A 26,518-nucleotide genomic window follows, 5' to 3' on the forward strand; every position below is an offset into this window, starting at 1 on the left:
ACCCATTCTGTGTGACACAGACAACTGCCCCCCTGTTCCCTTTACAAAGAGAGACACTGACACATGGGGCCAGGCGATCAAAGACAACATTTGGTGGGACGACCGGACGGAGACGACACTACTACGAAAGGAGCAGAGTAAAGAGGTTGAGTAAATGTCCTGAGTGGAGGTTGACTGATTTTTAAAGGCCCTTTCTGATACTTTCAGGTTGAAGCAGCTATGTTAATATGCTAATTTAAAAAAAAAAAAGATTTCACCCACAAGAATATTCATTAAAACATGGATAACCATCCAAAAGCTTTTAGACTGTCATCCTTCATTAAAACAATGATGCATCATAAATATAGCTGCTTCATAGCCATGATATCAGATTGGCCGAAAACCGAATTTATAGTAGAAGGCTGATATCAGTGAAACCATATCATTCCAATCCAGCAGCAGTTTGAAGTGTTGAGAAAAAGCAGCCCGTAAGCCACCATGTGGTCCTTCTGAACCCAGAAGGTTTTGTACATTGCTGCTGTCTGCTGGAACCACTCAGGAGCACTGACAGATAGTCAAAACACCGAACACCTCAACACAAAGTCGCTGACACAAGGCACACAACGCAACCAAACCTGGTCCTAATCAAAAACATCATTATTGTTATAAATGATGTGCTGCAGAAAAAACCTTTTTCAGTTTGACAAATTGTAGCGTTGAGTGCCTAGTGAATACCATGACACCAGGTTAGTAGACAAAAACATGTGTGACACACAAGACGAATGTTAGAACCGTGTTTCCATGCTGTTACCACAAAGGACAAAAACTGACAACACTGACTAAGATGACGAGACAAGTCCAGAATTCACAATCCAGATTTGAATTCCTGTTTCCATCCTTTCACTGTATACCTGTTATCACCCGCTCCTTTACAGACTTGGAGCGTCTTCCCAAAACGATCCCAAAGATTTCAATATTGTACTCCGTGTCCTCAGTGAGCTCTGTCATCTCTGCGTTTCGCTCCTCTTCGCCCAGCACCAGCTCTCGTGGCTGGCCTGTGCCCTCGGACTCGCTGACCATTATAACGAATGTGTCGAAAGTGTCCTCTTCAGCCACCCAGGCCAGCTTAAAGCTCTCAGGGGTGATGTCGGAGACAAGGAGAGCCTGCACCTCTGGTTCGGTCTCTGAGTGACAGGGGAAAGTACATTTTCTTCTTCTATGAAGACTTAAGAGTGTTTTGACATTTGAAGAACATGGCAGTGAAAGAGAGTTTATCAGTCTATGTGCAAATGCCAGGATTGGTTATATGGAAACCCAGCAGTCAACAAATAAAGAGCCTTAGTTTGCAGAGCAGAAAGAGAAGAGATGGAAGAAATTAACTTCAGGCAACAGGGGTAAAAATGATCCATTTGCATTTTTTCGGCATACTTAACAGACCTATCACAGCCACTGTGGTTAGTAAGATTTAAAAAGTGATTGTAGTCAATGATTTTAGTAAAAGAATGCATTAATCTGAGCAACAGCTGTCACTTTTATTTGAAATTCAAACTTATTTTGTACTTCAACAAGAACTTTCCTCTGTCATAAATATGTAGCGGAATCTACGGTGGCCGCGAAACCTGTGAAAAACATGAAAGGCCCTCTCTAGAACCAGGGTTTGTTTTGTCCTTTCTGGGCTACTGTAGAAACATGGTGGTCCAGCTTTGCGGCCTCTGTGGAAGAGGACTCGCTCCCTATGTATTTTAAGGTATTGAAAACACAAGTCTTATTTTTTGCTAAAGGGATAATTAAAAAGATACCAAGGCATCGTTTAAGTATTTAAGTATTTAAGAATTTAAGAAAAAGCTTTTTGGATACAACATAAGTGGAAAAATAAACAAGGCTGTCTTTGTAAAAACTATGCAAACTAAAAACTAGCTGAGTAATGCTAGCTTGTCATACAAGTGAGGCAGTGTTAGCATAAGAACAAAACAGTTGTAGTGTTATTTTCCAACACATTTTACAAACGGCTACATATACGTTAATTCATTTAGACTGATTACACATTAGTTTAAATTTGTCAGGACTTGACCTTCTATGTTTTTGAAGTGATGGGTAAATCTCATCCTAATTCATTCTGGTGCGATTCCTATGGATGTAAAAGGGGGGGGGGGGGAAAGCTTGTCAAATAACATCTGCTTCTCTCAAAATAGTGCTCAAATACAGTACAGTGCAGATATCTAACCAGTGTATGTGCATACAGATGGGAGCGTGTGCATGTGGGGCTGTAAAAGCTGGTAGTTAAGCAGTCATTAGCAGTAGCTAATAATGGCAGTGATGGGAAGAGAGGCTGAGAGACAGCAGGAGGCTACAGCTGCTGGGGGAAAAAAAGCTCTGTTTCTCCAGAGGATGAGTCCACTGCAGCTAATTAGCCAGAGAAACTTCCGGTAGCAGCACAGATGGATACATGAAGCGTTACAGAGTGTTTTAAAGCAGCCTGGATAGAAGCAGATATAAGTGGGCTCAGAAAAGCCTACAATAAAGCCTAGCGCCACTGCTCATTAAAACACTACACCAAATGTGAGGGTCTCAGGGGTCCTTGAACTAGCCTGAAACCCTTTTTTTTTTTTTATTGTGAGGGAAAACGCATGAGGCATTTGTTGTGAGAAGAAACAGTGGAAATGAGAAGCAGAGCAGACAAATCCCAGGGAGCTGTCACTCTTCATTAGCCGCCGGGCAGCTTTAACTGGTCAGTGGAAGAGAGGGAGGGCCACATCCATCAGCTAACATGTGCTAACTCACTACGGATTTCACCCTCTAACCACCACCACTTCTACCCCATATCCCCTCCACACACACACACACACACCCCCCTCCAAGACCTGAGGGAACACAATCCTCACTCACAAAGGGGAGCCTGTTATTGCAGGAGGTACGCAGCGGCGCCAGCTAACCTGCTGAAAAGGGGGTCTGCGAGCAGAAGCCCGGTGCCGGTTCCAGCCTCATCTGATAACTTTTACGGGGGCAGCTAGTGGCGATATGAATCACACAACTGAGCCGAGCTTGTTCTGGGTGCTGTCCACATCTCTTTGTGGTTCCATCAATCATTTTGTTATATAAAACTCCCTCTCGGTTAATCAAAGTTTCCTCACTCCCACCCTTTTTCAGTGGAGGACTTTATTTCCCCCGCAACGTCTTCCTCCACCCGGCCCGGCCGACGATGACCACCGCGCATAACATAATCAAATTAGTCAGCGCCTGCATTCACGACTTGGAATGTTTTATGGATTAAGTGATGCTAATGAAAAATGTTAAGATGGCTTCACCAGTCATTAGCATGAAGACAATAGGCCTTGTTGAGCGCATGCCATATTCTGCGTGGCCCCAGAAGCCCCTGGCACCCTAGCACCAGAGCCCAGGGGCAATGGCAGCATGAGAATGAAGACCGGTCCAGGCTTGGGGGAACTGGGGATGCATACAGAAGAGAGGCCTCACACAAAGTGACAAAAGCGCCTCAGGGTTTTTTTTTTTTCTTCCCTCTGTCAGTCCACCCATCTTTCTTCCACTTGACTGATCCTCATCAGTGAAATGCTGAATGATAATGCTGACATTAAAAAAAAATTGTCAACCAACACATAACTTGTTATTTTTGACCCTGAAGTCTAGACATAATTGTTTTATATAGTTTGGATGCAAGTCCTTCGAAGGTATTTGGTTGTGGTTTTTGCCCTACAGCTATTACAATACATCATTAGCAGATTTTGGTTTCACTGTTTACAACCCACTTATTAGGCGCATAGTGTTATTCACAGCATGTTAATCACTGATAATGACTGTGATTGGTGGAGTGGGTGGGTAAACCGGCGCACCTGTTGTGCCCCAGTTAAACAGCACATTGGCCTTTTTTTTTTTTATGTGTTCCTGCCTGTTCACATAACAAACCAGGTGCTGTTTCAGGCTGGCCTTGTACCAACAGGCAGACTGACAGCTTAAAGGTGGATCAAACGCACTTCTGCGGCGGGGCTGATATCAATTGAAAGGGTTTTGTGTGGGTGCTGCGGCGTGAGTGTTAGCCCATTTCACAATCCCCTGCATCAAAGGCAGGGATACGTGAATGATGGATGGCTGATGAGGGGGTGTTGTTTGGGGATTTGGATTGTGCACGCCATCTGAATGGCAAGGAGACTTTTGTTTACCCTGGGAAGACTAACCTCCACCACAGTGGCTGATAGGTAGATTGTCTTTATATACCCCCTTTTTCAAATGTACTTACAACGCTGAAATGGAAGCTGAGTTGTTGCCTTAAAATAGGTTCGTGGGGATGAATGAAACAATGTATCTTCATCCGTATAGGTACAGAATTAAGAGGGTTTTAGTCTCAAAGATTTACCATATTAATGTCTTTGTGATCACATTCAAAAAACGCCAGGCTTGGTTAATCATTCAGCCTCCAATTATTATGCTTCCACTTTGGCAGGATCATTTTTCTTTCTAGACTACTATTAGATTAATTGAACCTCTGTTGAACCCAATGAAAGTGGCAGAATGTTTCCAAATAAATTATGAAGACTGACATCTTTTGAGGTGCACGGGAAGACTGGCAGGGCTAATTTAAGTCTGACAGTATAAAAACAAACATGAACTACTGCTTCTGGAACTCTCATCAGAGTCAATTTAACACTTAAAGGTAGTGCTGAACACACCAGAGAAACACACACAGCTGCAAGTGGCTGTCGTTCGGAAAGTCCACACAGATGAACACTGCTTATTTCACAGTGTGCAGCAGAAGAAGAAGGAAGGAAAGGAAAGAGCGAGGCCCCGGTGTTGACGGCGTTGATACCTGTGATAGTGTCTGCAAAGACAGGGTCTAAGAGGGCGCCCTTGTACATCCCGTACAGATTGGCTCTGTACCAGGTGGAGGGCATGAGGCCAAAGATGGTGAGGCTGCGTGCATCGGCGGCCACCGTGTGGTTTTGCCACTCAGTGCCCGACTCTGCATCGGAAACCTCGATCAAAAAGGCCTCGAACACCCCATCGTCAGCAGACCAGGACAGGATGAGGCTGTCCCACGTAACTTCGCTGATGGTGACGTTGGTCACCATGGGTTTCTCCTCCTCTGGGTGATGACAAACATATCAACATGGAGTTACAGGACTGGGACAGACATACAGAATGAATGCAAAGGTTAGACCAATATGGTTTTTCAGAGCCAATACTGGACTTTTCAGCCTCAGAAGGACTGGGCCACAAGATTTGAGATGGACAGATGACAGATACCGTTTTTAAAAAATAAAATCCAGTACTGGCTCAATATATTATAGTCTAACCTTCAGAACACAATGAACAAATAATGTACAACGTGAAACATATAAACCAAACAACATTTAGCTTTTTGCTCCACAGTGGATGACTCTTTCTTGACAACGCCTGCTGCAAAAAAAAGGGGGTCGACACTGATTATCTCTCATTTGTATTTCAATCATTTCATTTTGCTTTCAGGAGAAAAAAAAGAGTGAAAGGCCTTCACTTTGTCTGGTGTGGAAATATTCCCTGATTTCCACTACAAAAGGCCAGAGGGAACAAACAGCCTCATTATCAATGGCTGCCTATAGCCATCTCCTCTATATTACCACATAAGTGGGAACACTGAGATAGAAAGCAGCAGGCAGACATGCTGATGCAGCTAGTGCGCATTAATGGCTGTGAATGAGCCATTAACATTTGAAGGTGCAGCGTAGCCCCGCCAGTATGGCAGAAGTACGCCGTCCACTTCAAACCTATGGGGAGGCCATGCAGAGCCACATGCGGCAGCCCGCAATTGGAGTCCATTGTGTGTGCAAGCATTCAGAAAGTAGATTAAAAAGAGACAGAGATAGATGGAGCAGGTAAACATCAAGGCTCCCATTATCCTCTTTTCACTGTGTGGCAGAGTGAAGAGCAAATGGGATGGGAGGAAATAGGTATGTGATGGGATTGGGTGGGGTGGAGGGGAGGGGGGGTTGCTGGAATCAGCTGATCATTGCTTATTATGAGAGCTCAAATGAGCAAGGAAAAAGTATTAACTGTATGATGTGTCTGGTGAGTTTCTGGCCCTGAAGAAGGATATGAGTCGTCATCGTGTTCATCAACGTTTCTCCTGAATTCTTTCGAAGTGACGGCTGACATTTTTAGGATGTTCTGAGCCACAATTTGGGGAAAGGCAACTGTAGAAACATTGTTGGTGACTCAGTTATTCTCACCACCACTCTTTTCCTCATTTTAAAGGGTTAGCCCACCCAAAATAATTCTCTCTTATCTAGCAGTATCTTGCCTTGTAGATCGTTTTTGTTTAATTAGCCCAGGTTTAACAATGTCCATCTCTGAGATTCCAGCCTCTGTGCTGATAAAATGGAGGTAAATGGAATTCAATTTGCTGTATATATAATATTTAAGGCTTAACTCTCAGAGACTGACCAAATTAAACCTAAACTGTCTACATGGCTGGATACAACTAGGAATAACTGGGAGTATGTATTTTTTGTAATTTGAGTGAATCAACCTTTTAAGATCTGCTTGGGCAGCTTCAGTTCTAGTCGTTACATGCAGTTAAAGAGGTGTGCCGTGACTCAATCAAATGGTCTCCCGAGATATCAAACCATCAGTCTGATATCTGCCATTTGAGACACACTCATTCATATCATTATCCAGCATTCAAAGCCACTAATCCAAGGCAGTGTACATCCCTCTGTACACTGCAGCACAGATCATGTCAGTGCATGCAGGAACAATGATCTTGCTTTTTTTCCCATGCTTCCTATTCCTCGATTTTCTCGCGGCGCATGCACTAACACGGGCATGTCCAAACTATTTCATAAAGGTCACACGATCCGACCTATCGGCTGTCTGAAGACTGAAATGAGTTGATTTAATGAGTCATGCCTGGTGTACTCCTGCTTGGTTGGAATGAAAATCTGCAGCCACATGAGCCCTTTATGGAATATTTTGGACATCCCTGTCCTAACATCATGTTAGGTAAATCATCCCAGTGGATTGAAATAGATGCATTAACTGACCATTGCTTTTCTAATGGTCATAGTCCTTTAAAACAGCTCTGGTGTTTTGTGCCAGTACTCCAACATACAACATATTGTGTGTACTGTGTTTCAGTTGACACTCTTCTGGCTTTGGTTTCCCCCTTTATGTTTCAACAATATAGTATATAATACAATGGCAGTCCAACATGTTCTAGCAATTATTTCACTTGTACCAATATGGGCATTGAATGTCAGGACTGCTGCCGAAGTCATTATCATTTCCACGTCTGTTGTCATTGTTCCCTCAGCGTGACTCCACCAGTCTGTGATTCTTTTCCAGTCAGCTGATTAGTGTAAATTATGATAATCCTGGCTTTTGTCTCCTGATGTCCCCTGTTTTAATTATTTCTACGTCTTCCATTCTGCTTCCAAAAAGTAACTTCTAGAAAGCATATTTTGGCTCAGTGCTGCTTCTCAGCAGGTCACTCCAGCGGGTCCTCTGAAACACTCCAAATCAAATTCTTGTAATCCTTTCTATCATTGTCAGGCGTAAGTAGAACCCCCCCCCCCCTCCACTCTCCTCAAACCTCTCTCCAACCCTTGTCTCACCTCCGCCCCTCCTCTTTCCTTCAATCCCTCCTGTAAAACGAGTGTGATCTGTGTTTGCGCTACGTGTCTGGGGATGATAAAGGCTTCGGATCGGGCCGAGCTGTGGATTAGAGGGCTGCTGATTTTGGAGACAATGTTTTAACAGGAGTCCCAGCATGTGGCCTTTTATCTGACAGACCCACAGTTCATCGTGGTCAAATCGCACAAAACCAGAGGGGAGCGGGCTCACGCCAACAATTATCACATGAATGAACATTGTGCAAGGCGCACACCTCCCACACACACCACACATACACACACACACACACGCACACACACACACACACACATACACGCACACACAATTCACACACACACACACACATGTTCACTCTATCTTGGTCGTTTTAGCCTCTCAATCATATGTGCCACACATAAGAACGCAGACAAGTGGACATAAAGAGTAGACACATGCCCGTGCGCACTCACACTCACCCACACACACACACACACACACATACATAGAAGACTGTATTCTGTTCTTTTTGGCAGCGTGCAGTCCGAAAAAGTGCAACAAAAGTTATTCCGAAGCTCACCAACTTTTCCCTCATGCCATATTGATTTTTGCCCGTAGCCATGCATTTAATGGGCATTCATTGCATAACTGGAAGATTTACTTGTCTAATGTTTGGTTTGGAGGCTCCCTGACCGCAGCACGAAAAATATGCCACAATCACCTCATTTGTCTTTTCTTGTTTTAGTTAATAAAAAAAACAGGGGAAAAAAAAAAAAAAGTAAAAGAATCCCACATGCTATAAATGAGCCTTGGGGGGAGGAGGAGGGCAGAGACAGAGTGACTTACATTGAGAAGCTAACAATGAATTCGATTCATTGCCTCGGTTTGGCTGCAGTACTGAGGGACAAAAAAATGATCCTATGGTTAATGAAAACTTCACTTATTCTTTAGCCCGGCACCACCAGTTAGAACCCTGATGGAAAAAGTCGGCTACATTCAGAGTAGCCTCTGTCTCAGACACATTATACCGATACTGAATATCCTGTATGCCACGTCTTAGTCGTAGTTACTAATATAATCAAAAGGAAAACTTTGCTTTGTGTTTAGAAGTCAGTCAACCCAAATGATCAAATGATGAAAAATCTTACTTCTAGTGGTGTCTAGTCATGCAGTAAGTTTTTTTTTTTGTTTTATCCGCCCAAATTTGAGCTATTTTTATATGACAATAGAATCAAAAGGAATTGGAGTAAGTTGCGGGAGAGCCTTAATTTGAAAAGCAACTGCAGTACTCAGGCGAGATGGCAATTACGGTAACACTGTCTCTGAGATTTTTTTAGAAGCCACCACAATGCAATGGAGGTGGATCAATTTAATTTATGGAGCTCACAGCATTGAAAAATGCTGAACGTTTTTTAATGTCCACTAGGGGGCAGAAGTCAGCAAAAAGCTAAAATAATATAAAACAGGACTGAAATAATGACACAGGACAAATGTTGCCCTGTGTGACCCAGACCACCTGACGGAATCCAACATCGATGCTCCCTTTAGCTCCGTGTTGGTCTCCACCAGCTCCTGAGAAAGGTATCTTGTTGTTCAGCTGATAAATGCTCCACTATGTTCATCAGCTAGTTTGTAACTTTGTCTGCTGTTTGGTGCTGGTCAGGTATTGTACAGTTGGGTTAATTAGGTCTGTCATGATAACTACTTTATGGACGATATATTGTCTCAGAAATAATCGCGATAAATGATATTATTGTCATTTGAAGATAATTTTATAGCACTGATATAATGATAATATAATAGCATAATAATGCAAAAGGGGCGGGGAATGGGCATGTAGAGTGGATGCTATGCTTCCATAAAAACACAGACTGCCATTATGGGCCGGTACAGAGTTATTAACCTTTAACTCCATATAAGCGGCACTGCTCGCTTCTGCAGTCTCAGAGGTTTTTTAACTGAAAACAGGTGACGAGGAGCTAAACAGGAAAGTTGTCAACCAAAAAAAACACTGCAATGAGTTAAAAGAGGATACAACTCATCACTTCAAGTGATCATTGTTTCTATAAAATAAATGATTAGTGCAACTTTTGAAAAAAACAAAAACTGAAACCACTCTTATTCAGGCACTTATTGTCAAAGGCTCTTTGGTATGCTATAGCTTGGATTGCACCTCACTTTGGACATAATCGTTTGCCAAATAAATACTGTGTCTTATGTCTTTCCAGATTGTCCTTATTACTTTATCATCCACAGGACACACTGTTAACAGTTTTCTTTGGGACCATTTCTTCATCAGGGAACAGTTCCACTGAAAACCGCCAACAGCAAGGTTTTGTCCAAAGTAAGAAGGACAGTTTTTCTGGAAATCCCAAAATATCTGCATGGCTCGACATAAGCAAGGAAATAAGTATTTTGGGTGAACTGACCCTTTAAAATGAAGGACGAAGTAAAGTACGCACACTGGTTTGCAGGGGATGAGACTATGGGAAAAATAGGCTCTACCTGAAGTCTTATCTGGGTAAGGTTTGTTTGTTTGTACCCAACAACCCAACCTTTAAACCTCAGGTTTCCTCCCTCCTCCGTTGTTTCCTCTCAGAAATTAAAAACACTCTGTAATTTCGAACAAGGCACTAAGTCGAGTCATGAACATCTGAATCTGGATCGTAAGTTGCAGCACTGACCTGTGGGTGCTGAGATGGTGGCTGGCGCACTGGTCCTGCGGCCTCTCTCTGCGATGATGCTGATGGTGTACAGCATGCCGGGTGTCAGGCCCCTCAGGGTGTGAGCCTCGGAGCTGCCTGGGACAACGTCCTCAGCCCTGTGGCCGTCAGCTGAAACATAGACCAGTCTGTAGGAGTCCAGTTTGGCCAGGGGGCGCGTCCACTCCAGGATCATGGTGGTCTCTGTCACCTCTGTAACGGTCAAGTCCTTGGGAGCATCCAGGGCTGATGAATTAGAGTGAAAGGGAGGTTGAAGAAACTTGTAACGTTCTCAAATTCAATTCTCAATTGCCCCTTCTAAAAGTGAAATCTTTTTGTACACAGGAAGTGATGAGTTTCAAGTTGAGGGTTTGTTTTGAATAAAGAGAGATATGTCTGTGAAGGCAGCGCGAGTAGCAGAAGCCACCAGTCAAATAGGAGATTAGTATACTAGTCTTCATACAATACAAGACATCATGAAATAAAATGGAAACAACATTTCACTGAGCAGATATTCTGGAGGGATAAAGTCCAATGAAAACAACACCAGAACAATAAGCTTCTAAAACCACAGAGAATTTTGACATTTTGTGAAATTCCGTAATTTGTTTTCAAGTAAAATAAAGAGCTGGAGTCAGTGGATGATTAACTCAGATTAGCATCAAGACTGGAAAAAACAGGGAACACTAGCCTGGTTCTGTCCAAAGTTAAAAAAAAAAAAAAATTGCCTCACATCATCTCTAAAACTCTTTATTTTTGGTTGGACTGTCCCTGCACGATCTGCACTGGTGGGACCAGACCTAGAAATGTAATTGTCCATGACTCACTGAGTCACTGAGACACTGACTGAGTGGGATGGGTCTTGCTCTTTCAAAAAGATTGACCTCTCAGCGGGACTGCTCTGAGACTGAGCGTGAGCACAGCCACGAAATTAAGTTGAAAACACATATTTACTGACTGAAGCTTCTCACACAGAGGCTCTGACACTGAGTTTGACATTTCAGTCTTAATATTTCTTTCAGATGAGAAAGTAACATGGTCAGTTATCACAATAACATGTATGTGAGAGGAGGATCTGTACGCCATCTTTTGGACAATTTCCACATGTTAAATGCCTTCAGTGTCTTTTAAATAAAGCATTGTGTTCATGGTTAAATAAAAAAAAACAATATAACAAATACATTTGCAAATGCAAACTTTACACACAATGAAACACATTGTCTGGGGGTCAGTAATCATTGATGATTGATTTGATTGTTACATTAAAACTATTTTTCAGGTTGTGGGTAAATTAAATAATATATACAACAAAAATAATCTCAATCTCAACTCAACCCTTCTTAAACCAGCACCAGATAGCCTACACCCAAAATCTGGTGCAGTGTATGTTTAGTATTTTAAAGGTTTTGCTTACGTGTACAGCATCTTCAGTTACAACTACTGGATGAAAGTGTTGTACAAATAAATAAGCTTAAACTTACATACAGACATCTTTAAAATGCTGCGATGTCCATATCTGATCGTAACCAGGCGACATACAAAATAAAAGACCTCTAGTGTTTCATACATAGGTCTTGTTTAACTTTAGACAGAGCTAGACTAGCTGCTTCCCCTTGCCTTCAGTCTTTACGCTAAGCTAGACTAATGTTATCCTGTCTCTACTGTAGCTCCATATTAAGCACGCATATATTAGAATGTTCAACTTGAAATCTACTGAAAAAAATGAATGAGTAGATTTTCCAAAATGTTTGAATATCTTTTAAACACTTGATCCTCAAGAGAAATGTGGTTGTTGCAGCACCAAAATGGTTAAAGCAACAACATTTGTAAAATATGAAAAATGCACAAATGAACCAAAGTATTATGAGAATCTACAAATTGAAAGGAATAAAAAAAAGCAAAATACTATTTAAATGAAGTAGGTATGAAGCCACTGTATTAGTGAAAGCATCTTACCAGTCACTGCGTTGGTGGTCGTCGGCAGACTCTCCCGTTCATCCTTCACTGCTGTCACTCCCATCCCGTACTCTGTGCCAGGTCTCAGGCCTACGTAACAGGACCGGGAAAAAAAAAGCCCCAATGTGATACAGAAATAAAAAGCAATGTCATGTTTTGTTTGCACGAATCCACTGAGGTGTCACCAAATGAACGACAGGGAGGCTCTGTAGTCAAGTGGCCAGCTGTTTCAGCTAATGGCTCCAGTGCCAATGGCAAACACAAAAACGCTCTCATGTGGCTTGATTGCACAATAGATTTCAGCCTAATTGCATTTCATGGTCAGCCTATGCTCACCGTAAAACATCAGTGTTGTATTTGCATTGATGGATCTATAGGGCCCTTGTCGTGGAGCAAAAACACTACTTGCTATGATACAGCGGGCTTCGGAGGCCCTTTGGTCTCTACAATTAAGCCCCTCTCGGCCTGATCGCCTTTAATTCCTTTATTAACTCCCACAGAGGTCATCACACACAGAGTCTTGCAGCATGAAATTACACCTAATGCCCAGGAAACTCATTATCAATAAAATCACGAGCGTGAAGGCAATTACAGATAATAACTGTGTGAAAGAACTGCTGAGGTGTGTGTGGAGTAGAGGGGGACGTCCGCTGAATGGACACAGTGCTTTATTTCCATGGGATGGGCCTCTCAAGGACAAAGAATTGGGCCAGACAAAGACACTATTTGCCCATTTTTAGAAGCTTTTTTTTGTTGTTTCTCATGCTGTCTAATCTAGAAACAAACAGAAAAAAAACACATCCGCCTCAAAGCATGGCTTTATAATGTCAGCGGCACAGATAGATGAAAACACGCCCGATTCTCTTGTTTGAGCAAGATCTCGGAGCAGCACAAATGGCAGTGTTATTCCATTTAAAGTCTGAATGCCAAACCCCCCTGGGTGGTTTTCTAATAAAGTGGGCCTTTTGTAGACTGGCAAACATTTCACTACACAAAACAAAGACAACCCATTTTGGAAATGAGCAGGCTGAATATAACATCGGCCATTTAACAGGGAGCACCACAAAACACTTGCCTGAAGAATTAGGAGAATAAACACTTCACACTGTATAATTTTTTTTTTTTTCCACACAAGCTTTTCCGCTGTGTGATTTGGATGCAAAGTGGCAATGAGCTAATGTGAACTCAGAGCAGACAAAAGGATGAAAACACTGAGTATGTGAAGCGGCCCATTCCTTTTGCTGAGCACAACTTAGTTGGTGTTTATTTAATGTAGCTGGGATCAATACCAGTCTTGGCCTCATTGCTCTGACATGATAAGTGGGTGCGGGATCATAAATGAATTAAACTGTTGGGAACATGCTCAAAATTGTACAAATTCTGGTGGGAGATTTTCCTCTACATATGTACAAAAAAAAAAAGTTGACCCAGATCCTCCTATCGCAGCATCTGGGGTTGTCCCCATGGCAACAGCGGGATATCAAAATATCAGATGTAATGATTCTCAACATGTCTTTATAGTTTAAGTTAAGTTAGTTTAAATGATCATTTTTGACACATACTACACATTCAAAAATGTCCTAATATCTGCTAATAACTTATTTATAGTGTGTTATAAACCATTTACTAAAAGTTTCTATGCTGCTTATAAAAGCTACATTAAGAGACTTAGAATAAAGTGCTACCATTGTCTGTTGCAAGAAATGTTTTTTAAGCCCATGTAGGCTGGGCACCTTTGGGTGTATGATAATTAAAAAAAAAAAAAAGTACTCATTTTAAATGGACTGTTAGTACTGCCATAGGAAATACATAAAGAGGGCAACAAAATAAACTTACATTTAAAAAACAAACTCAAATAATATGCAAATTAAATTTAAATATTTAAAACTTCATATGTGTTTAAAATGCATGGTATTGTCATTCATGACAACTCCATCACACTGCTGCCAGTGTAGTTATCTTGATTGCTAAAGTAAACTTGTTAAACTGGTCATTTTCATACTTGTATTGTATGACTTCATCATAGTTAGGTGTTAGTGCTTTTTTCATTGACATGTAATCGTTTCTAATAATAATTTGTAATTGTACAAGTGAACACCCTGAAAACATGTTCCCATGGCTATAACACTTAGACTTACCAACTGGAAAAAGGCGACAGAAAATCTGGATTAACGTTCATTCATTAAGAATCACCTAATGCAGCAGGCAAAGCTGCGGGTTAATTACACCAGCCAAATAGATTTTTCACAACCTGGCCACCCCGAAACTTGTTAATGGCTTTTATAATTGATCAATGAAGCATTAAGCAGTGATTCACTAACCATTAATAGAAGGTATTAACCACTAATGAACCCATGACATAAAAGGTGTTTCATTAGACAGTGGTACCAACATAGTAATATGCACACAATCTGCACTGTGACAGTATGGTATCTGAGTGAGCACCTTCAATGCTGATTGTGGTGTTGTTAATCTGGATGTAGTTAGTGTGTGTGTGTGTGTGTATGTGTGTGTTTGTGTGTGTGTCTGAGATCCAGTACCAGTGATCTTGGCCTGTGTAGTGTCTTTGGGTCCCGGGGGGAAAAGCAGCTCTCCATGCTCGCCTCCAGACAGAGGTCCGTACTTGATGCGGTAGTTGTCCACCCGAGCCAGGCTGTTTTTCCACTCAAGAGTGATACTCTCGTCTGTCAGCTCAACTGTCTGCAGGTCTCTTGGAGCATCCAGGTCTACCAAACACGTGCAAAAATTGACTTTAGATAGATGTAACATGAATCTTTAATATAACTTATCTATTTTCCTTATTATTCTGTACCTAGGTAAACCTGCCTTTAATAAACAGTTAATTGGTTGTGGCTGTTTTTATCTCTAAAATGAAGGTAAGATTATATTTGAAAAAACTTGACAACAGCCTTACCTGTGAGGAATGACTCGTAAACAGGAATGCTGGTCAGTCCTCCCTTCCGAGCCGTCAGAGATATCTCGTACTGGGTGTCAGGGGCAAGGCCTCCCAGGTGGTATTGGGTGTCAGTAGAGGACAGCTCAACCACCTTGCGATCAGCAGGGCTGGAACTGGGCCCGTACGAGACGGTGACCCCGTCCACCTCGGCCACAGGCTGGAACCAGGTCACCAGTGCAGTGGTGTCGGTCACATCACGTACATCCATCTGGCTGGGGGCATCAATCCCTGAAAGGGTAAAAGGTACATGGTGAAGGGTATTAAATGACCCTCTATTGGGAAAATTCTGAGAAAGTTCTTTCTGAGATTCGAGTGTGTTGTGCTAGTAGCAGCTATTGTAGCCTGGAGCCACTTAGCCTCCAGCAGAGATGAGGAATGAGCTACGGAGGTCTGATAACCTCACTTCTATTTTCTTACTCCACACTCCCAGATTTGTTTTCATTTCTTCAGCCTACACCACTGCAATTCATCAGATTTCACAGAGCTCCCTCAGGAGCCACAAAAGGCTTCAGTAATACAGATATATAAGTACACTGTATAAGATAGAAGTACAGATAGCAATACTCCCCAATGACTGGACACAAACTTTGATGTTAAAAAAAACCCTTAATGTGAGGTTATAAACAGTTCCTGTCAATGCAAGTCTTATTTATTTAATTTATCCAACCCATTTTCGTAGAGAATCCTGTAAAGAAATGTTTCTCAAAGCTTTACAGACTGGCCAGAGAAGAATTGTAAAGGTCTCAGAACGTGTCTTTTGACACATTGTCCAAGGACGTCCAAAAGGTGGGATTCCCAATGATCACACTCAAAGGTTGGCCTAAAAACCTGCCATTACAGCCTTGTCCTGGCTATATCCTGCTGCCTCCCTGATCTCTCTCCAATATTACTGTGTCTTTTGAGTCTCTATGCAATAAACTGCAAATAGGGGTTAACAGCGCAACAGCGTTCGGACAGTTTATTCTCAAAGGCATTTGTGGTGTTACACCCGCCTGTACACATGAGCATACTGACGCCTTTAGGGAATGAACAGTGAAATCATTAAAAACAAGCACTCCCAATTAAGGGCCTGATTTACTAAGATCCCAAATAGTGGGTACTAAATTGCGTGCACGGTGCAATAGATTGCGCGTCTCATTTGCGTGAGTTTTGCGGGTTATCTACTAAGGATAACTGCGTGCAACAGGGTGGAGACAGCAGTATTTAAATGAGGGTTTTGTGTTTTTATGGAGAGTTTGGACGAACAAACTGCGTTAGTAGATCAGCTTGCACATTTTTTGCGGGTGATGTCAAGTTTGCACACGTTTCTACACACGCAAACCTTTAGTAAATCAGACCCTAAGTGTTCTATCCTGCTTGAATGGATACATAGAACATGTATGTGTCAATAAAGACCAATGAAGGACTGGGTTTAGCTGTCCAACACAACTCATTAAGGACATAGCTTTGGCTCAAGAGGGAGAGTTAGTCAATCATTAATTGAATGGCTGGAGGTTCGTTCCCTGGCTCCTTCTGTCCACAGAACTTAAAATCCACTAAGTTTCACAAAATTAAAGTTGCTTTCCTGTTGTACCATGTGAAGTCAACCGAAGAACAGTGTGTGGGTGCGAGGTCACAAACTAAGCTATAATTTATGGAAAAATCCCTGAATACCTCAACTGTGAACCATAATGATATGCACAAACTTTCTGTATGCGCTCATCATGTAAGAAATGACTTCTACATAACTCTGACTTACGAACATACAAAATGTTCTAAATTCTTTCTGTTTCTGTGATTTCAATAGTTTGGTTGCAGCATGTCCACTGTTGACTGGATACAGATTTGTAGATACACCAACTTTTCATTTGTCTTCTATTTGAGTTCAGCTAGACTTTCAGTTCGAACAGAGGTAAACATTTTTCATCTAAATCACTGGTAGGATTGGTGGCTACTTCTCCCATGAATGGAACAGAACTCTAACCACAGACTATGAAGGTAGGAAGCAGATAATAGAGTCAGGAAGGTTGTTTCCAAGGTGTATATGCATAAATACAGTCATTTTACCAACACAGGTGCTGAAAAATGTGACAGCGCTCTTGCATTTAAGAGGTTATTCAAACTATTCACAGTTCAAACCCCGGCGCCATGAAGGGCGCCTGTTCACCAGCACTGAAATTGATTTGTCACACGTAAGCAACTTTAGGAAAGTCAACCCTCTGTGCAGGGCTGATAAAATGATCTGCATTTGAGCTGAACACAGATTTGTCTTCTGAGGAGGCTGCAAGTGTGTCGTTCTGGTGTCACGATATCATTCTCCTGGGAGGCCGGCGTCCCCCTGAGCCTGACTGCTTGATTGACTGGTTCCTCCCACACATGGTGGGTTGGGTTGAAGGGGGTGGAGAGAGGGGTGAACGGGGGGGACTCACTTCACACAATTAGCCCCCTCGGCATGCAAATCCCACAATACGCACCGCAAGCCAGTGTAATGGAAGACATTAAGAGAGCCTGAGTGACACAAAGAACTCTGAACCTCATAATCCAAGTAGTGCTGACATGTGGGAGTATGTGTGTGTGTGTAAGTGCTAGCATGCAAAAACAGTGGCTAAAAGATATTCATCCTATTTGACTTTTTAAACTTTAGACTATATTTCAAGGTTTGTTCTAAATACCAAGCATTAGCAATTTTTTTGGGCGAAACAAGTTTTCAAACTCAATGATAGCATACATTCTGTGTCCAGGATGTAAGTCGGTCAGTCTACCAAACCCTTCACCTAACCCTTTGTCCAGACCAGTGGTCACCAACCCTGCTCCTAGAGAGCTACTGCCCTGCATGTTTGAGGTATCTCCCACACTCTAACACACCTAATTTATAATAATGAACTTGTTATCAAGCCCCTTAACAACTTCAGCTCCTTGATAATGAGTTCATTATTACATCAGGTGTGTTAGAGTGGGGAGATACCTATAACACGCAGGGCAGTGGCTCTCCAGGAGCAGGTTTGGACACAATTGGTCCAGACCTTGCTTGTGCTACCTTATGTTTGGTTCAGAGTAAAACATCTACTATTGGAATTATTGGAAAGCTTTTTTATGAAATTTAGGACAGTCATTCATGGTCCCCTGAGGATTAATTGCAACAAATTTAGTGATCCCTCAACGATCCACATCAGATCAAAAATTGTAATCTTTCCAGTTTGATTATGAACCTGAAAGCTACCATGACTAATGACATTCTCCTTAGCCTCAGCATATTATATGATAAACATTATTCCTGCTTAAAATTAGCATGTTAAAATTGTTATTGTGAACATGTTAGCTTTTCTTTGGTTAAACTATAAATGTCAAGAATTGTGCACTACAACCAGTTACTGCTGTAATTTACCAGGCCTTCTCTTACTGTCAATAGGAGAAAGGGTGAATAAGAAAAAGTTATGATAGGCCTCTAATGGCATTCCCATGCACACCCCTGTTTATTCTGGCATTGTGCAGACTATTTTCACACCATAAATAAGCGAAGAAGTGGCCTGACCCACTGCTAGATCGAGCTGCCATTTATTAAATTTAGTGCTGAATGTGACGAACATTGCTGCGCCTGTTGAATCTGCTTTGTTGAAACAGAAGTCTCCCAGGGGTATAAGCCAGCACCGTTTGAGTCCAGGTTAAAGTTTCAGGCTGGGCAGCCAGCCACGAAGACTCACATTTAAAGAAAATACACATTTAACAACTTCGACAAGAGTTGGAGCAGTGTGTGTTTTAACGTGCCCCCAAGTCAAACCTAAAAATAGCCTGGTGGTTGGTGGTTGGTGGTTGGTGGTTGGTCTGGCAGGTGAAGTCACAAATTCAACCCGTTTTTGTCTCTCTATATTGATCCCCAGCTCCCAGAGTTCCTCTGAGTGTTACAAGCCATTGGGCTTTATAGCGACAGCCTGGTGTAGCTATGGAGATATCTCATAACATGCCAATAGGGCTGGAAATCCATAGCTCTTTTTATTACCGTCGCTAAATCTCAACAATGCAATGAAATCTAATGAGCTAATCACTCAGGGTTGACACATTGGGGCGTTTTCAATACTCTGTTGGGAGGCTACAGAATGGATAAGACAGATAAAGTAACCAATGATCCAACGCATGGTATGAAGGTAACAGCCGATTTTTGCATTTAACTTTGACAGGTCTAAGTGACAATTTATTCCAAAATAACCTCTATTTCTCGGAAAATCACACCCCCTCCATTTGCAGAACTACGTATGTTGAAAAGGAAGTGTTGAGTCTTACTCTCCTGCAAATGCATTTGAATACATGGTTACACTTTATACCAAGAGGTTGAGAACACAATTTTTTGATATATATCTTTAATTTATTTCTCGAATCCATCAGTCAAAGGGGTATAGCTCTCCACTGTATCAATACTGTCCTGAACATCCTGTGTTTATAAGGGTTGCAAAGTGCAAAGTATGTATAAACACTGATAAGCTAGGGTTGATATATGTACAGCAGACCAGCAGTGGAGGGCATACCATTTATTCACAATGTTGTGGGTTCAAATGCGTTTTTATTTCATTTCCCATCTCTTTATCTTCTAAAGAAAACATTTCCATGAAATGCCCATTTCATCAGGCAGAATTTAAATAGTCCTTTTGACCCATATAGGTTCTCATTGTAATACACATTGTAATATCTGATGGCATGTTCCTGATGAGTTAAATGAAGAGCTGAAGTGGGTAATGTTTTGTGTTTTGTGGTGGGTTGACACTCTTTCAGTACACAATGCCAAAAATTACATGTGATTCCCCATTTGTTACCTCAATTAAGCTACTTGTTAGGACGACGCCTAAAATTATCTTCCAAAAATGTCTTCTTTTTTTTTTTTTTTTTACATAAATCATGCAGTAAGGATAGATGAACCATGCAAAGAGTATATGTATAATCCCCTGGAAACGAACCAAACCGGTAAGTATAAAAGAAAAGAAGAATAAGCCAGTTAGCAGCATGAATATAAACACTTACTTGTGATGACGTTCTTGGAGGCAGGCGGTCCACGCTTGTTGTTCTTCACCACCTCCAGTTTGACCTCGTACTCCTGGCCGGGCCCCAGGCCTGACTGCTCAAAGGTGGTCTCGGGACGGCCGAGGGAGTTAAGAATCTCACCATCCTCCTCTTTCTGCCAGCAATGAAAAACACCAGTCATCAACCACTGCAAAGACTAGTCCTGGCATCATGTGTGGAGCAAAGGGGGAAAAAACAGCCAAATCATACATAATGGTGCTCCGGGTGGAGTTTGGATTTAAGAGTTGACAGATTTGAGGAGATCCTAGTGGCACCACTTGTTAAGAGTTCTGTGAACTCTCAAAAAGGAAAATAAAGTGTTTAAAACAAAGTAACATTCACTTGATATGGTCGTTGGAGCTGTCAGGACATGCTATCAGTTTTAACTGCTGTGTTTTGGCATTCTGGCTTGGCTGGGCTATTTTCCACAGGATAGTCATCCTGATGTTCATGTATGCACATTAGGCAATTGCTGAATATAAAGTAGGGGGTCTACAGTATATGGTTCGTATATGGTTTCTACCACAGGAAAATGTCGATAATGATAGAGGCTGTGGTAGACCCAAAAGTTCAACCACCTCCTGGAATAAAGAAGCTCCACTGAAATATTGTGTATCCAGACTCACAGTGTTTCTGAAGATGAGGTTCCAGCCATCAAAGGGAATGTCCAATGGGTCCCACTGCACCTCCACTGATGTCTCCCGAACTGACTTGAACTTGAGTCCCTCAGGCTCAGGAAGATCTGACAGGATTAGAACAAATTTCTAACTACATTTACTCTAGAGTTATATGCTGCTTTTTGAAAACAGTAAGTAAGATTCACATACGTGTTGACACTCTAGCACTGACAGGAACGCTCTTCTTGTTGTTGAGAACAGCATAGACGCTTATCAGGTACTCCACACCAGGTTCAAGCTCCCGAATAGTGGCCATCTTCTGGTCCCCAGGCACCCGCATGTCCAGCTCCAGACCTCCAGTGGCCGTGGGCATGTAGGTGACCAGATACTCTGTTACACGCATCTCATTCTCCCAGGAGACATCCACCGTCTCTGGGGTGACCACTACCACCGTTAGGTCTTTGGGTGGTGATACTGTGGAGGCACACTGAAAGTCAATAATCTGTTCTGAGGGTTTTTAAAAGCTGATAACAATGCAAACATTTCCGTCTTGCATAAAGAGTTTTCTTTAAGTACCATATGTTAAAAAACAATACAACAATGGGTAGATAAATTGAATTCCCATCTCACATTTTTCATAAAATATAGATATAATCTCAAGAGTGAGTACATTCAAAACGAAGATTCAAAACCATGTTGGCATTATTTGGAGCAGCGGTCATGCAAAACTTAAACCTATGATTTATGTTCAGTGATACGTTAAGTTATATGTTATGCAGCACATGTGACACATGTTTTCATTAATATGTTCATGCATCACTTGATCCTAACCACTGTTATACTGCATGACAATTGTTCCCTTCTAAACTTTCTGACTGTTTCTGCAATGTAGACTATCTGTTCTCACAGTGGTTCTGTCTATGTGAAGTAAAACAGTATGGATATATCTGTATGTACGCTACACTAATCAATATTTTTATATGAACAATGGGTCAAATGACTATGTGTAATGTAAAGGTGTCACTCATACAGTCGCATACCTAGCTTCATAGAAACATAATTCCACCACCACCCCTTTTTTCTAATTGTGAGTGAAGCTAATTGGAATATGTTGCCTTAGATAGCATAGTTTTGCATTCCATATAAGTTAGAGTGAGCTTTAGTTTGTGTATTGTGTATTAAACCTATAACACATTAACATTACTGTTTATTATTGAGTGTAAAAGGACTGGCACAGTTGTAGCTGTGGCAGTTAACCTGTGACAGCTAGCTGCTCACTCTCTGCACTCACCAGCCTCAAATCACCTGCTTATGTCATATTCTCCTGTTAGCTTTGTGGAGGACTTCGGGTGAAGAGGGACTACTTTGTTCACTGTGGCTATTGGATAGGAACTCATGGCTACACAACTTCCTGGACAACTTTCAGTAGTTCATTTACTAGTTAAAGACAATTAAGGGACCCCTTTGTATTCCCACTAAATAAGGCACTTTTTTGGTTTTGTTTTGTCAATTGAAGACCGTTTCGGTTCGACTATTCCATAGACTCAGAAAGGACATAGAAAAGACTCTTTAGAAGATGACTCCCCCTGCATTTCTTTCCAGGTTTTTCCAAATGGAAACACCCACTCAGCTGTTAGCAAAAAGGACTGAGATGGGTTAGAGCCAGAGCACTGATGCCCCCACCACCTCCTTACAACACACAAGCACACGCAGTTCACTGACAGTGTTTTCATAACGTAATCCCATGCTGTAAGTCAGAACAAAAAAAACTGTCCAGGTACTGTATACTACAAGCGACGTCAAAAGTGCTGAGATGAACCCAATGCAGCTGACAGAGCACAGGGACACACGGCTGCTAAGTGCTGGGAGCTGTGGAGGAGAGCCGGGAGCAGAGCTGGGATTCCGGGATGAATAACACGTGTGAGTCACACTGGATTCTGCTCAGAGTTTATTTTTTAAACTTTGAGCAGCAGCAACAGTGAGTGCTCCATCTGTGTGTGTTTGTGTGTCTATTAGAATGTTGAGCAGAGCAGCAGCAACAGTACAGTGCTCCGCCTGTGTGTGTCTGTTAACACATTAAGCAAAGTAGAGGCACCAGTGAGTGTTCAGTATGTCTCTGTGGCTACCGGCTAAGTGGACTAGGGGGGTTATATCAGTTTATATGAAGCAATGTCATCATGCAGAAACCTACAACAGGTCACATTGGACATTTTTTTAGAAGGGATTGGGAAAATGGCATTTTGAGTCTTAGATATAACATACTTTGACCAGGTATTAAATTGCATTGTGGTATTAAGAAAGGTTTTTAAAAAGGTCTTTAAAAGTCTTAGATTTAACTAAATGAACCCTGCAGAAACCATGCAAACAGCACACAGACAAAAGTTAACACAGTGGAGTATTTTATGGAGACCAAAAACTGAGCTATATTAGATTGTTCAGGTACCCAGGAGAATGATTCCAAATAACTGCTATGTTTCTTTGTGTTCGCTGATTATGGAAACAGGTAATAAGGTAATTAGTTTGCTAACCCATTACTTATATAAACATTAACTCATGATGTTCGGCTTATCTAGGAGTTCCGCCCAAATAAACAGGCCCAAATAAACAGATGGATGCAATATGAAAGCCATTATGTGTAGAATTTGAATATTTCTGACTTTTGCACCCCTCCCGCAGTATAATGACAAATTTGCTGTGACCTACAGCATAGAATACAATTCTTAAGACTTTAAAGACTGAAAAAGCACATCTGAGAATTATTGCTATCAAATCACTGTGATCAGTCTTACCCTCAGAGCAGTCCTCCCCAATGAAGCCCTCATCACAGACACACGCTCCATTCTCACAGCGTCCCTGGTTCTGGCAGTCCCCTGGGCAGGTCAGTATGGAGCAGTCTGGCCCGGTGAAACCTTCATAGCACACACAGTTGCCATCGACACAGTAACCTCTGTCGAGACAGTTTTTGGGACACGTCTTCTCACTGCAGTCCTCACCAGTGAAACCTTTATGACAAACACATTGCCCGTTGACGCAGTGGCCACGGTCCAGACAGTCATTGGGGCAGGTGAGCTCGCCGCAGTCTTTACCCATGAAGCCGACGAAGCAAACACATTTGCCGTCCACACACTCCCCACGTCCCATGCAGTCTTTTGGACAGGTCTTGATGCTGCAGTCCTCCCCGGCAAAGCCTTTTTTGCATACGCACTGCCCATCAACGCATTGACCACGGTCTTGGCAATTGTTGGGGCAGGAGAGCTCGCTACAGTCCTCACCTTGGTATCCTATGTCACATACACATTCTCCGTTGATGCACTGGCCCCTGTTGCTGCAGTTGTCGGGGCATGAGAGAATGGAGCAATCTTCACCCTCAAATCCTGGATCACAGATGCACTTTCCATTGAAGCAATGGCCTCTCTCGTTGCAGTTGTCGGGACAAGTGATCTTCGAGCAGTCCTCTCCACTGTAGCCGGTCTGACACACACAGTGGCCATTCACACACATGCCACGGCTGTTACAGTTGCCAGGACAAGTGAGCTCGCCACAGTCTTCTCCAGTGAAGCCTTCCTCACAGTAGCAGGTACCATTGATACAGCGTCCACGGTCGTAGCAGTCATTTGGACAGATGAGTTCGGAGCAGTCAAAGCCTGTCCAAGGCTCGTCGCAAACACACTCATCGTCCTCACAACGTCCACGGCCTAGGCAGTTGTTGAGGCAATTGGTCATGGAGCAGTCCTCACCGATGAAGCCCTCCTCACAGAGGCAGGACCCTTCGACACAGTGGCCATAGTCGCCGCAGTTCAGCAGGCAAAGCTCAATACCGCAGTCGTCTCCACCAAAGCCCTCAAAGCATTCACATTTTCCATCCACACAGCGGCCCTGGTCCTGGCAGTCGTTGGGGCACTCAGGTTCGGTGCAGTTGGGGCCCTTCCATCCAGGCTCGCATACACAGCTGCAGGTGTCAGCACTCCAGTTCCCACGGCCATTACAATAGGGCTTTGTGGTCACTTCACCTGTAAGAAGGCAAGCAAGCAATGGGAAGTATTTTATAACTATTCCAGTCAGTAAAACAGTGCACATACAAATCCAAAGAGCAACAGTCCCTTCAAAGAAACCTGAGATTTATGCAAACTGGGTAAATCCATAGAGTTTCAATTAGTGAAGATGTGGCAGTGTTGTCCAGCTTCACTTTGTAATTTATGTCAATATGTTTAGTTTTAGTTACAGGAACGGACCAGTAATTTAAGATGCCGTAGCCCATTAACTACAAATTGTTTTATTCACACCATTTTCTGAAAGTTTCTTAACTTCCAGACGGCCATTAGTTTCAGTCCATTTCATCAAACTCTGAAAATGCACTTACAGAGAAATGTTCTTGACAGAACGGATGTGATTCATCACAGTGAGCACTTTGTCTCCTTTTTCTTTTGGCAGTTACATTATTATGATGTAGTATTGTAGTTGGAAATGTCGAAGCTCAAAATTTCAAAGTCAAATCCAGAAATCAAACAGTAAATATAATGGGAGATGTTTACATCAAAATAAAATACTGTCAGCTGTGGTTAATTGACTAAAAGATACAAAGCCATTGCTATACTAAAATCATGATGCATTGGTTCTCTACTTTAATATGTGAATCATGTATTTTGTACTCTCTAGGTCTGACTTTATTTGATTGCATGTATAATAGTTACACAGCACATACAGCATATGGTGTAGACCAACCTGTAACTTGAGTCCCACAGCAGCCTGCCCCAGTGCCGCACTGCTCTCTCAGACTAGACAGCTCTGACTCCAGCATCTCCAGCCTGTTCAGGATATCTTTGATGTCTGGCAGCTGGTTGTTACAGCCACACGCCTGCTTGGGGATATTGATGCGGTGGGTGAAAACGATCTGATTGTCACCATCCACCGTGTGCTCCATATGCTCGGTGTTCTGCATGTCCATCGGGCTGTTCTTGTGTTTGAGCTCGGTGCCTCCAGGTGAGTCGAGGTCCACGGAGCAGAGAGACGTAGAGGGTACGTTGATGTTGTAGACATGATTAAACACAACCGGCTGGTCAGGGTCGGGCAGTGTGAGGTTCTCTTGGGTTCTCTTAGGCATCAGAGCCTCTCTGCGGTGGCGGATCACCTTCTTGACCAGGCCAGCGGTGGACAGCTGAATGAGCAAAGCCACGGTCACGCAGCTGAAGAGAAAGCCTTTCCCCATGATGAAACCCTGTCACTTGGACTGGTAATGGAGTCTATGTAGGTATCAAATCTGGTTTTCTTGTTTCAAGACCTAGAATTAAAGAAAGTACAGGGAGAATGGAAAAGTGAGGATGACTGATTTATATGACAAAACACAAATCAAGAATTTACTTTGTGGGTACATATCGTTGTCACAAAGTTCATCTCTATGTGTACCCACATACAACACAGAGCAATTCACAGAATTCGGTTGAATGTTCACTTTTATGGTTTACCCTTGCCATTGGGGATAAATTCAACAATATAGTCCCACTGAACACACATACATCCACACTAGGGACCATAGCTAGTGTGAAATATTATAGTATCCTACTAAAAAGCAATTAACCTTCCTCTGTTGCCCCTAACAAAAGACCACCTCCAATCCTGTTGGTGCCTGTGACCCATTTTAGCCTCTCTGCTCTCAGTGGAGGAGACACACACTTAGCGGATGACTT

The 26,518-nt window shown here is 42.4% G+C and overlaps 1 protein-coding gene across 1 annotated transcript in view; it reads right to left on the bottom strand.

Moving 5' to 3' along the window:
- tncb (tenascin Cb) overlaps window positions 1-26,040 on the bottom strand; it is a 31,680-nt gene extending 5,640 nt beyond the window's left edge. The window contains exons 1-11 of the mRNA XM_062417304.1: window positions 25,557-26,040; window positions 23,624-24,844; window positions 21,045-21,308; window positions 20,844-20,959; window positions 20,179-20,332; window positions 15,148-15,417; window positions 14,774-14,959; window positions 12,234-12,323; window positions 10,260-10,523; window positions 4,799-5,074; window positions 891-1,163 (exon numbers count right to left, since the gene is read on the bottom strand). Coding sequence (XP_062273288.1) covers window positions 891-1,163; window positions 4,799-5,074; window positions 10,260-10,523; window positions 12,234-12,323; window positions 14,774-14,959; window positions 15,148-15,417; window positions 20,179-20,332; window positions 20,844-20,959; window positions 21,045-21,308; window positions 23,624-24,844; window positions 25,557-26,040 — 3,598 coding nt within the window. The remainder of the gene's footprint in view (window positions 1-890; window positions 1,164-4,798; window positions 5,075-10,259; window positions 10,524-12,233; window positions 12,324-14,773; window positions 14,960-15,147; window positions 15,418-20,178; window positions 20,333-20,843; window positions 20,960-21,044; window positions 21,309-23,623; window positions 24,845-25,556) is intronic.
- Between the last annotated feature and the right edge of the window lie 478 nt (window positions 26,041-26,518).

This window comes from Scomber scombrus, chromosome 4, assembly GCF_963691925.1.
Source record: "Scomber scombrus chromosome 4, fScoSco1.1, whole genome shotgun sequence".
NCBI classification, from domain to species: domain Eukaryota; kingdom Metazoa; phylum Chordata; class Actinopteri; order Scombriformes; family Scombridae; genus Scomber; species Scomber scombrus.